General features: G+C 38.1%; 1 protein-coding gene across 1 annotated transcript in view; it reads right to left on the bottom strand.

Annotated features, from left to right (window-relative positions):
- The window catches only part of LOC128701979 (RIMS-binding protein 2), a gene marked incomplete at its 3' end in the record, with an annotated part of 174,744 nt that overhangs the window by 587 nt on the left and 160,002 nt on the right, over nucleotides 1–14,155 (bottom strand). The window contains 2 exon segments of the mRNA XM_070101419.1: nucleotides 3,084–3,211; nucleotides 4,880–5,031. Of these exon segments, the coding sequence (XP_069957520.1) occupies nucleotides 3,084–3,211; nucleotides 4,880–5,031 (280 nt within the window).

Genomic DNA, 14,155 nt, shown 5'->3' with positions numbered 1-14,155 from the left:
TTATATATTAATGTTAATATTCCTACCTAAATACAAAAGTAATATTAACTGAAAAAAATATTACCAAAAAAAACAAACTGATGCCACTATTCAATATATTTATTGTAAACATCGAAAGGCAACCACCAGCACTATTTCTCCAGTAGTAATATCCATGGGGAGAATGAGGTAATCAGTCCCTCAACCTTTATACAAAGGAGAATCTTGAAGAACAGGAGGAGAATGAGGTAATCAGTCCCTCAACCTTGAGGTTGAGGTAATCAGTCCCTCAACCTTGAGGTTGAGGTAATCAGTCCCTCAACCTTGAGGTTGAGGGACTGATTACCTCATTCTCCTCCTGTTCTTCAAGATTCTCCTTAGTAATATCCATTTAGTATACTTCAATTTTGACTACATCCAGTTCGTCTCCCATTTTGTCTACTCTGTCATTAAGTGACCCTGGATAGAACAGGAATATATTACATTTTGGAGTAGATATAATGTGTGTAGAACAAATTAGTGTAAACAGGAGAAGCTCAGTAAAGAGTAGACCCAAACGGGAAAAAACCCTTGTCTTGATGAAATGGGAATTATGACAGACGAATTGCAAGTAAACCTAACGCAGGAAAACGTCTAGAACACGTTCTAATCTGCATTCAAAACGTCTCAAAAACGCCTCCATCACGTCTCAAGGATGCGTCCATCACATCTCCGTGTCATCAACACTTCTCCGATACTCCTTCATCGTCTCTACAACGTACGTAACACGTCCCCATCACGTCTCTAATACGTCTCTAAATGACCTGCAACACGAGCCCGGCTCGTGTCTAATACGTGTCGAATACGCCTTCAACACCAAAATCTAAATCGAAATCTTTTTAACAGGAAGTTATAAAACTATATACAATGCTCGCATCTTTCAAGGTTAAGAAGGGAGGAGAAAGAAGAAAGAATACCTTGATTATAGGGACAGGTTTTGAGGAAGTGAATTATAGCTGTCTTCCAGGGAATAACTTTGAATACAGGGGCCACACAGTGCCCCTTTTGCAGGGGCACTGTGTGACCCCCTGCAAAAGGCCGGGGATTGGAGAGAGGGAAGTCATAACACACTGGTATCTCTGATATACGCATCTCATAGGTTTAGCTATTCTTGATAGGACACCTGTGCAACATTTGGGTATATTCTGGAAAAGTTTCGCCAGCCAATTCTTGAATAATCCAATGACTGCCTAAATGCTTCATGAATAAAGATACCCAAATGTTGCACATGTGCTACATTTATCAACTCGTCGGTTCTCTCAAACATTTATTCAATCTCTGTTAGCTATTCTTCTTTCTCTCACCCTCATTGCTTTCATTTTAAATCCTAAATGACCTCGAACATTAAGAAAGTCAAATGCTTCAGCACTCAATGTCCTCTCAACTCTTAACATAAACATTTCTATCATTCTTAAAGCTCCTGTCGAATCTTCTGATCAAATCCTTGTCTCACATTTTATTTAGACAATGTTAACAAAGTTAACCACATACACATTCTCTCCCCTCAAAGAAAAGAATTAACCTTTGTTATGCTGATTCGATAACTCTGTTTCAACAAAAACATTTAGATTTTTGACAAAGACAAGCGATTCAACTTGATACAGTAATTATTCTCAATCCTTTCGATAACATTCATCATCGTATCATTCGTAATGCAGGATGATTAAGAATACTAAAGTACCCTTGATCCTATAGCCGGCAGAGTAGTATACAACGCGTTATAGATTCCATGTCATTCGTAAACGTGAATAATATGGAACAAACTACTTGTTTATACAGCAGTTTACAGAGGAGAACGTTAAGTGGAGAGCTTTCATACGCTTTTGTCCTTTGACATTCACAACAAAGAATGTTATGTGACGTGACTTTTCAAGCTTATGTCCTGTATGAAATATGAAAAAAACAGTAACTGCAGAATTACAGGTAAAATGTTAGGTAAAAAGGCACAGATGAAACTAATCTGACATTTTATTGTGGCAACGTTTAGCTCTCCAGGAGCTTTGTCCTGGAGAGCGAAACGCTGTCACAATAAAATGTCACATTAGTTACATCTCTGACCTTTTACCTAACAGGAGTATCGTCTGTCTGTCTGTCTGTCACACACACACACACACACACACACACACACACACACACACACAACGTGATATTTAAAGCGTAAACGTCAAGAGTTAACAAAGTTACCCTCACAATATTATTTCTCGCCAGTTAATAACATTGTGTCCCAAGCTACGAGATGTTTTCCATAATTAGGAAAGACTAGAAAAAAAAATTGAACATGTAATTCCATTGGTAAACTTTAGTGCAATATCTGTTTATTCTTCATTTTTCAAATCCTCAATAAAAATGTCAAAAGAACAAAAAATTTATTCGAATGGCTGTTATTTCTGTGAATGGAAAACATTGGCTATTTAATTCGAAATATAATTATTTATTATCGTTTAAATACAATAAAATATAAATCACAAACTAATATAACAATTTTAATAACATTTATGATAAACGATAAGTGATAATTATAACATTTAATACTGATACTAATTATTTAATACATCTCCCGAATCATCAGACTTTCCTCATTTGTGTAAGTTTAAAAATCATATCTAGTTAATCCTCCCTAATCCTCTCGTCTCACTCCCCAAATAAATGTCTTTAATAAAGTTTATCTTTTCGGCCTCTTCAATATTTAATTTGCCATCCAATTATCTATTAAAGACCACCTGTCTATCACAGCTTGAAATTAATCGCATTAAAATGCAATTTCATTATATATCAAAATAATAATGAAAAGTTTTACTCTCTTAAAAATATGTCTGTTTATTGTTATAATGTGCGCAAGACTTGTATTTGAAAATAATTCAGAATCAAATTGCTTGACAGACTTATAATGAAATCTAAGAAAATATTAAGCAGCTTAAACTGTATAAGAATGCATAGCTATTACACTGACAGTACGAGTAAACATTAATCAAGACAAGACGACAAAGAAATAACTTAAAATAAGTCAAATAAAATGTATATGGCATTTGTGTTAGGAAACAGACTAACTTGCAATTGGTACTTACCTTTCCTGCGGTCTCTTTGGTCCGGACGTGGAGGTGGCGGTGGTCCGTGGGCCCCAGGACCTGGTCCCCTTGCAGGCTGGCCCGGTGGACCAGCTCTGTCCCTAGGATCCAGGGTGTCGCGCCGTGACCTAGATTTGCATAACAATTACAGTCTCCAAAAGACAGTGGAGTAAGGAGAGAACAGGAAAATAACTGGAGATAGCCTTCCCTTTGAATACGATAATTCACAATAATGGTCCGGATCAAATAGTATATTTTTTAAGGCATAGAAGACAATATTGTCAGCTAAAGTGATAAATAATATTAGTGTATTTGTAACGAACATTACAAGGTCTTTAGTTTACCCACTCAGTTTCCTCTCCTTCGTGTGTTAGTGTGACTAGTCAATGATCCGAATCAGACCGTCATGGTGTCGTGCCTTTTTGTTTCTTCTGGATATCAAAATTATTCCTGTATCTCATGTAAAAGATGAAATTCTTGTGATAATTCGACCCGCTGCACAAATTCCTTTTAAAGAAATGACTGAGCGGAATTCATAACTCAAAACCTATTCCTGCAGTTTTGAATGTTTCCCGGCACCGCTTAGTCATGCCTTGATGGACATGTCACATTCATTTTTGTTATTACAAATAACTCCATCCTTTAATTTAATGGATCTTGATTTAGTGGATTTCGGTAATGCGGGACAAAATAATGTCAGTGTATACGGAAACAAAGTCAGTTGTATATTACATACACAAATAACCCGCACATAAAAGAGAGAAGCTTACGACGACGTTTCGGTCCGACTTGGGCCATTCTCTCTTTTATTTGCGGGTTGTGTATCGTTCCAGTCACGGTATTGTGCCTTTTTTGTTAGTTATCAGTTGTATATTATTATGGTCATGGAAGACCGTCTCCTTTCTGTATTCGGCTGAAGAAGTTCTGTTGTGCAGGCGAAACGTTTTGGCAATAAAGATATCCAGTGTGACGCACGTGTGTCTTATTCATCAAGTTGATGGTATTATAACCATCAGCAATATAGAAAAATAATCTCAACACTATCCACCACAGTCACATTACCAGCCACCCACTTTCTCTCTGACCCTTAACTCGAGGCTCCACTAGTTGTATATAACTGAAACTAGCCAAAAAATACCTTAATTAACTTGACATTTATAATTTTACAGAGATCATTAAGAAATTGAAGTGGTAAATCTAGAAAGTAAATTATTATAGTTAAATATTAACATATTGAACAGTTGCTCTTAAATACAACTTACTGCTCAGCACTAGTTTTCATAAAACGAGATTTCATAATTCTGTTCCACCTCCATCAGGAGGTGGAACAGAATTCTTCCTCCGCAAGCCGTGTGTGTCGTAAGAGGCGACTAAAATGCCGGGAGCAAGGGGCTAGTAACCCCTTCTCCTGTACATATTGTTAAATATAAAAGGGGAAACTTTCGTTTTTCCTTTTGGGCCATCCCGCCTGGGTGTGATACGGCCGGTGTGTTGAAGGAAGATATTGTATGTATATGTGTATATAAATATATATATTATAAATATATTATATATATATATAAATTATATATATATATATATATATATATATATATATATATATATATATATATATATATATATATTTGTGCGTGTGTGTGTGCAACCACGAATAAGTGGTATTTAAGCAATAACATACTGTGGCTAGCCGCTGTATGATATAAATGAACACAAGTGTGTATGTGTGGTTTGTGTGAATTTGCAGTTTTTTTATTTGTGACTTAAACAGTATTCATAATTGCTGCTCAAGTACTAACCTGTGGTCATCTGAGTAGTCTTGAGGGGCATCTTGAAGGAAGTTGGAAGGTACCAGTCCTCGCTGTCCCCTCAGCTCACCCATGTAGAAGCCATCATCATCCATCTCCCCATACACGTAGATGATATCACCCGTTTGAAACGACAACTCGACCTGTTGGTGTAAAACGAGCGGGTCTGTCAGATGCCTAATGCCTCTTTGGGTAGGCATGGGCAGGGCATTTAGGGCATCGTGTCCCTGGCTTATATCTTATATGCTTCATTAAGATCCTCTAATTATTGTCATCTAATCTAAAAGTGCTTAACACAGAGAACATTCATCTACTAAGGATACATCGGTGACCATAATGATTATGGGATTTTATGTTGCATTATTTATAGACGAAGAAAACAGAGGGAACAGAGAGGAGCACCTGAAATACAGATCAGTAACGAGGCAAGTGATTGGTAGATGAAAGCAGCAGGACAATACTCGCCAAGAGGCTGCGGCACAGGCGATTTGGCCAGAATAGAAACAAGCACGAAAGTACATTGAAGACTCTGAAGATAATACCTACGGTTTCACGGCATGTGAAGTACACACAGATAGTACAACAGACGGAGAGGTACAAGCATCCATTACATATTACAGAGAAAGCGCGGTGCATCGACGTACATCAACTGTTTGGTAGAACAAGGGAAAAAACACGGCTGAGCAAACTTGTAACAGAAGTGACAACAGATCACAGGCTATACGGAGAATTGTTGATTATAATTAACACAGTTAAGAAAGAGGATAAGTAAACACCATATGTAGGCAGGATAATGTTAATTCACCCTGGAGGTCTCAGTAACTATAATTTTAACATTAATATCTTTAATTCTAGACAGATCTACTAATGTTCTTCAAAACTCTTCTCTAAATGCAGTAGCAAAGATTGAATATTAAGTCAAGGATAATTTAAACGAAAAGAATAACAGGTTGCAGAATAAGCTTTTATCTGGGGACAATGTTTCGCTCTATATAGAGCTTTACCAAATCATGGTAAAGCTCGATGGAGAATGAAACGTCTCAATACTAATCCGCAATTTAGTTTCACTGAATACCATAAACATGTTCTCTAAAACATCAAATGTTTTCAGCTAAGTCAACACTACGGACCTCCAAGGTTATTTAAGAGAGCATAAAACTAATTGTACAGCTTCTAAAAATGCAACGATGGGCAAACTGTGCTTCAGAGGGCAGTGGAACCCATGCCATACATAGAAGCTGGTGGGTACAATCAAGAAGGGTAACCCATGCTATGCATGCAAGCTGGTATAATATAAAAGGTGTTAACTAAAAGGACACAAATGAAACTAACATGACATTTAACTGTGGCAACGTTTCGCTCTCCAGGTGCTTTATCAAGCCGTTACGGCTTGATAAAGCTCCTGGAGAGCGAAACGTTGCCATAGTAAAATGTCATATTAGTTGCATTTGTGTCCTTTTACTTAACATTGTCGGTAATTCTACCAATATTAATACAATATACAAGGTGTTTCAAAATGCTTTGAAACTGGGTCCGTCTCTTTGAAACACTCTGCATACTAGTACACTAGTACTGAAGGACTGTCCTTATTTTACGCAGATGCTAAGAGCGTATATAATACAACAGAAAGGAACTGAATTGTGTTCTGTGGTAGTGCTAATACATGGGTACATGGGAGAACATGGTTGTACGCGGGAGTAATGTGAGAGTTATGAGAGTACGTAAGAGCATATTGGAGTAACTGAGTACATGGGATTATCTCAAAATACCTTGAAAATACATGGAAGTACATGGGAATACTTGAGCATATGTGAAAGTACACGAGAGTACATGCGAGTACGTGGGGGACATGGTGCTACAATAGGGGTACATGGGAGAGACTTTTCGCTTTATATCGATGCCATCTTCTGAGGAAAACTAACCTACACTAAATGTATTACTAATTTTGTTGGGTAAATTAAAAACCAGCAGAGGAACCATGAAGACAAAGTTTCGCTCAGCGGGAAAAAATAAACTTCTCCACGAACGAAACGTTGTGTTAAAGGCTATTACTCTTCGGAGTGGTTTCGCTCCAATTACTGATTCTGTCGTGTGATGCATGTGTGGACAAGTGTGCAGGTGGGGACAATTGTGCAGGTACAGACAAGTGTGCAGGTGTAGACAATTATGCAGTTGTATACAAGTGTGAAGGTGTAGACAAGTTTGCAGGTGTAGACAAATGTGCAGGTGTAGACAAATGTGCAGGTGTAGATAAGTATGCAGTTGTATACAAGTGTGAAGGTGTAAAAAACTGTAAAGGTGCTGACAAGTTTGCAGGTGTAGACAAGTGTGCAGGTGTAGACAAGGTCTTTAATTTGGCTCACTCGAGGGAAGGGAGACATGCTGTGACGTGTCGTGGGAAAGCTCTAACTCCTGAGGGAAAAATACAGCGTTTGGGGAAAAATCTAAATTAATCAGTTTTAATCCCAGGAAGAGAAGCATAGCTCAAATTCCGTGGATCAAGATCCCTTCACAGGCATCAAGGCACTTCCCTCGAAGAGTGATATCAGGCAGGAAATGATAATCTTAACATTGCCTTCAAGAGGGGTGATACCTTGATGCCAATAAAGGGCTCTTGGTCCAAGTGATTGGAGGTGATGTAAACTGAGCATCGTGCCCCCTATTCCTCAGGCGCTGTGCTACCCATAAGGGTTTAGTGCATATACATGGAACTAAAAATTATCCAGACCTATCTGTTTTGTACTTAGTTAACGGCGGATCGAGCCTCCATCACTCCTTATGCCAAATGTCCCACACGGGTTCAGCTTTTCTTTAAAGCTTCAGCTCTAACTAAGCTCAAGCCATAAAGCTTGAAGCAATTATGTATATTGCTTCCAAATTACTGTTAAGGTTTACGTAAGATGTTAATTATGTTACGGTATATAGAACGAGCGAATATAGAGGAATATATCATATGATCAATATAACAGAGTATTTGAAGATAATAGAGGTATATAGATTATGCTGGCAAGACAGTGATGGAGTGAGTGATGATGAAAGTGTTTCTTCTTTTTCGGGTCACCCTGCCTTGGTGGGAGACGACCGATGTGTTAAAATAAAATATACTGGGTGGGGTTTGAACCCGCGATCAGAGTCACAAACTCTCTGATCGCGAGTTCTAACCCCATCCGTGGTATGGTTTGTTTGCAATCTTGTCATTACTATTTTGTGAGTCATACTGGAAATAACATAGTGTGTGTGTGTCCTGGACTATTCAGCACAATGATGGAAGCTTGGCGATCCGGTCTCTGATCAGTCAGACTGTTAGTTATCCCACTAAACAGAAATATGTTGAATAGAAAATGCGTGTTAAGGATAAAACCGTTTTAAGTTTTAAAGATGTTAAAAGAAATGACCTTCAACAGGCTGTGGACATTATGAAAACTGATTTTGATTCTATAGTAGAGTGATAGAAGGATGTGTTTGTAGGTATATTGCTAGGCAAAATAGATTGTGCTGGAGGTTTAGTTGTGGAGTAATATAGGCTGTACTGGAGGTTTAGTAATGGAGAAATATAAGCTGTGCTGGAGGTTTAGTTGTGGAGTAATATAGGCTGTACTGGAGGTTTAGTTGTGGAGTAATTTGGAAGACTGTGGTGGAGTCCCCCCCAAAATTACATCTACTAAATTTTACACAGTATAATAAATCAACGCATGCTAGGCTGGTGCGTCCAAGAGTCGTATTAAGATTTCACTGCACTGAAGGAAGGTCTGTCTACTCTTGAGGATAACTACGGTGAAAACAGTGAGTCTAAGCACTTCCCAGGCTCAATCACTCTCAACACATGCAAACTTTGTGGACAAAATTGCAAGTACTTAGACAAAAATCATTTGAACTTTTTGAGGTGCTGGACTCTTGTGGCAAAATATTTTTCGTGCGAGTCACGAAATCGTGGTAACACGATTGCAAACGAAACACAGAACGGGTGGGAGAGTTTCAGGACTAGCCTGCCATACGTTCAATTCCTACCCGTTCTGTAATTTCTTTTGTGTAAGCTCAGTCACTACCATCTTTTGTAGAAAAAAGTTAGATGGCAGATTGACAAGTTCCACAGAAAAGTGTCTGGTATAGTCTAAGGAAATGATCTTCAAAGACTTGTACTTTTGTCCAGATACCTGGCGGTGCTATGCCCTTAAAACCTCGTTCAGACTCGACGAGCCGGTAAGGTACTCTCACGAAAGCATTGTTTTAGGGACTTGTGACAAAGTTTTATAAAACACGTTATTGGTTGGCTGAAGGATACAAATCTGGGTAGTGAACATGAATCTTAATTGAACACAAAGCTTCTTAAGGCTAAGAAGTACCTCAGGAAATGTGTAGGGAATGTAAGATAGCTTTCTTTACGGTGAATGAGAAAGCTCAGTGACATGAAATACAAGCATTGATTTTTACTATAAAAGTAGTTTAAAAAATAGATGTGGCATGAGAAATAAGAGACATTGGACTAGAGGCAGCAGGTTAAAAATCAGAAAACACTAAAGGTGGTAGGGACACTACAGCAAACACTACAAGACTAAAGTGGTATTCTAAAGATGGAAGGGAGAAGGGATACTGATCTAATCGATGCAGGAATAAGAGGAAGAGGCGGCGGCGGCAATGTAAGCAAGTTTCCACTGTCCTGACACAGTTGTGACTACTAAGCTACTTAGCGTTCCCTCAGCCGCACACAGCACACTAGCAACCACAACATACTTCCATTTATATTGAGCTAAAATAAAGGCGGGGTACCAGAAGTTGGGAACAAGACCACCAATCGAGATTAACGGATAATCCACCTAAGAAATCCATCATTGATCTAAGGGTAACACAGGAGATGGGGGGAGGGGGATTTAAAGGAAACTCAAGAGACGTAATCCGGCAGAAAAGGCTTTATTAAAAATCCGTTTATCCGAGAGGGTTTAGCCTGGCCCAAGTGTATAGTCTTATTTTGGTAAATATATGGCCAGATTTAGGCGACATAAACATGGCACTTCAACTCTAAACTTTCCTTTGTAAACATCACTGCGTCACTTACCTCCTTCATGATAGAACAAGAGGAGGCGGAGGACGGAGTCAGCATGTGGGCGTGTGGACGGCGGGTGTGGGGCAGCGGGAATCATTGTGTTAGTCACTCAAGAATCCATAATCTAAATACCTTACATACCCCAAAGTCTCAAGAAGAATGGTATCTTTTTAAAACTAATGCCGGCCAGAGTGGACTACAACTCAAGCCTGGCAATGACAAGATTGCTATTATTAAGCCGCGCTGTTTTCCGCCTAGTCAAGCGAATGCTTTGTGGGTAATGCAGAACGCCGAAGACCATCGAGTAGTGTTAATATAAGGAATCCACATCATCGCCACGACACACACGTGCATCCCATCTTGGCCAATAGTTTTAAAAAGCACTGTCCTTTTGAGTTGAGGCTGGATCCAGGAAGCTCCTGCACTCACCAGCACTCCACTACACCTCTTAAGAAATTCCTACACCTGGTTGCACCTTACACTCTACATCTCACTCAATAACACTACACTAGGTTCATTAGAACAGGGAAGTATGCACAGTCAAGAGTCCTAGGCTGGCTAGACGGATCAGACATAGTAGTATGAAGACACTTATAGATGAACAAGCCAATATTTGGGCAACATTTCACTGACAAGTCAGCTTTTCACAATTGTCAGATTGGAAAAAAATCACATGTGAGCAAATCATGCAAGGCTTGCAATGCTAGAAGTGTCCATCCATACCTGTCGAAATAATTTTTAATTTCGAGCCACTAGACGGACCAGAGGACGTGTACAAGAAAAGAGTCCAGCTTCATGTCAACACCTATACTTGTAAGACATTCATGAAAAAAGAAAGGAGTAAAACACAATATAGATGGCGATGAAAAAGGAAGGTAAGCAAGTGTAGAAATGTATGGAGTGACAAGAAGGTGAATACTCTGAGGTGAAGAGGGGGATGAAATAAAGTGGGATAATGAATATATTGTGGAGGGGGAGGAGGAGGAAGAAAAGGAACATAAGTAGCAGCAGCAACAGAAGTAAGAGAAAGAACGACTTAGAAGTAGCTGACACACAATACTAACCTTCAGATTATACTGCAATATCCGACGTAAAAAAAAAAAACTATCACTTAAGCATGTAGAATAACAATATTAAACCAAAAGGTAACTAACAACAAAATTTTAACCATATGAATGCTAGACTTGTGTGGGTCACTCTCGGGAGTGACGGAGGCTCGACCCCCCCGTCTGCCAGTCTAACGTTGGTCTTTGTAATAAATACCAGAAACTGTAATGACGGGTGTGTCGAGTTAGGTTCCCTGCAAATCATACTCTTAACGACCCACACAAGTTTTCCTTTGACACTTCTAGTGTTAAATAGCCCAGAATACCCATGATCATAAGTGTTTGGACTCTTAGAACAGATTTGAAAAAATCAGTATTTCCGGCCCCTTAATGTGCTTAGAGAAGCATTAAACCTATAAGAATCATACAGTTCCTGAGTAATGGGATGCAATAGGGTTGATCAGAGAAAGGGAAGACCAACTTCTATTCATAGGATTAATATCCCTTCACCAGAAACGAGGATAAAACATACAAGGTTGACTTTTAAATTTCTAAGAGCCAGGTAATTCTCAGCCTCAATACCAGAGGCCTTGTTTATGTTTCTCAAGCCACCTGATTCTTCAAGGGGAGGCCCTTGCTGATAAGACTCTTGATCCAAGGAATTAGGAGTTCCCTTCTAATGAATTACAGTCGGATTATCTCCTATTTTCCAGGACCTCTATGATCTTTACGTATTTAATGCTTCTTATTTAATAATAATTGCCAACTAGCATCATGGCAGCTAAGAAATAATTTTTTTTTTCATAGGCCAGACCATAAAATTATTTTTATTATAATTTAAAGAGCTAAACTCGAAGGAGTCATACAGCGATAAGCTTTGTGTTATATATATATATATATATATATATATATATATATATATATATATATATATATATATATATATATATATATAATTTCCAGACACCCAGAATACTCTGGATTTTTAAATTAAAATAAAAATTCTTTAATCTGATATTGTCTGTCTAATGACAAGTTGATCTTGTAAATTGCTTTACGTTATTGAGATTTTGTGCCTATTAAAGTTAAATATCTTGATTATTCACACCATATTTAACTATTTAATCAATTGCTTGCACTAGTTAATAAGAGAATTCGTTAGGCTAAAACTCGAGGAATAATTTAGCAGAGTTTGTATAATTAATATAATTTTCGCAAAATGCTAAAATTATGGACTTTATTCAGTACAAGGTGTGTAGGCTCGATCCTCTGTCATGGTATACATATATATTGATTTATTATAATACATGAGAAAATCTTAATTAATTGAAACATTTTTCAGTACATGAATGAGCCTCGAACCTGTACACTGGCATTTACTAGGCTGTTGCACTAACCACTAGACTGTACTAGCTTCTCATTCCAGCAGGTTAGGAGGTGCTACATCTGTAGTGTGAACTGCAAGAATTCTATGGGGGACAACGATATTTGCCACACAAATGATTACTAATAACAAATATTAAAATCAAAATCATTCAAGGTGACAAATTTTTAAAGAATGTTCCCATATTGATAATCTAAAATGAGAAGATCTGAACTCTCATAAAACTAATCTGGACCAAATTCACGAGAAATTTGTTCCATAACGATCAATACCATAAGTAATGTTAATGTTAATCATTTCTTTAAGAAGGCGAAAAAAACAGTGAAAGAGCAATTTTACTGAGATTTCGCCTGTGGAGCAAGCGTCTTCAGTTGATACACAAGGAAAAACAATAAGCAAATGAATTAAAGTGGGTGAGTTGTCGGGTCAATGAGCAACTATGAAGTTTAGATAAGCTGAAAGCTCCTTGAATCCTTCAGATTTTATTTGGTGTGGGAATTGGTACAACTTCCAGAAATCTGCATCATGTTTTGTCTAGTTATGACCAGTTGGAAGTTCTAAGATACGAGGTGTAAAGTCAGGTCCATTCATCATGCACGTGACATGCGACTCTTTCAAGCACGTTGGTGCACTTTTATGCCTCAATTTCATATCCTTCCAGGCTAAGGAGCTGAACTTTTCTTCAGGCTGAGGGACTGACCACCTCATATCTCCAAGGTTGATGGACTGATTACATCATCTGCATTTCACTATTACACCTGCTGCCTTTATATATGAAGAAGCCTTTTGTGTAGGCGAAACGTTTAACCAATAAAGATCCCCAACTGATGCAAAAATGTCTTAATCATCACCTTGGTGTTATTCCAAACTAATCTGCAGGCTACGGCAGGCTTCTCTGGTTACAATCAACACACTGATAGATGCAGACACCTGCACTGTTGTGGCTATGACACTTGTCTTTTCCCTTGTCAGTTTTTGATGATGCTTGAAGCTGTGGTAGTCTGTACTCGACATACAATCCAACAGAATCGAAGAGCTTTCAGTTTAACCAGACATGTAGCCGAACTCATATTTCATAAACAGGCCTTCGGATGGGCTAGAAGCCTCTGGCAGTGTTCCCATTTCCCGTATCACCTCACTAACCTTGCCGGTCACCTGGGCCACTGGCGAAACCTGCAGCTTAATTCTTTTCACCAGCTGCAAAGTTCATAATTTTTCTCAAATTCTTTAGGGTAGAAACCATTTGAGCCTAGTAATGTTGTGTATGAAATAAACTAGGTAAGTAATAAATACAAGTCTATAATTTGCAATTCCACAGAAATGCGATAATTATAGAGGCTCTATAATAATTTTTACACAGGATTATGAAAAAAAATGTTTAAGAACGCATTACATTAAGCCTAGGAATACTTTTTAATATTTTATTTCATTACATTCGTATCAGAAGTGGTCATTACATAGTGAATGTACTCAAATCCTCAGTAAAGGATCCAAATTGAAGAAAAAATAACTTGTTTTAGGACAAGCTTTTATAGTGTAGAGCTTCAAGTAATCTTCATAAAGCTCTACACAGTGAACCGTTTTCGTAATAAAAGTTTCTTTTTATCGTTAATATGCCCTGTGGATTCAGTTAAACTATTAGTCCAGGAATAATTCATCATATGATGGATCATACCACGAGATGTTCATGGTATCAGAATTTTAGTACAAAGGTGGTTTGTGAGCCCTAAAACGCTTATAAACCAGTAACTCATACAGGTGTAATTTTTTAAACCTAAAGATGCTCGTACGAAAAC

This window comes from Cherax quadricarinatus, chromosome 77 (assembly GCF_038502225.1).
Source record: "Cherax quadricarinatus isolate ZL_2023a chromosome 77, ASM3850222v1, whole genome shotgun sequence".
NCBI classification, from domain to species: Eukaryota; Metazoa; Arthropoda; class Malacostraca; order Decapoda; family Parastacidae; genus Cherax; species Cherax quadricarinatus.
This window is presented reverse-complemented; position numbering and strand designations above follow the sequence as displayed.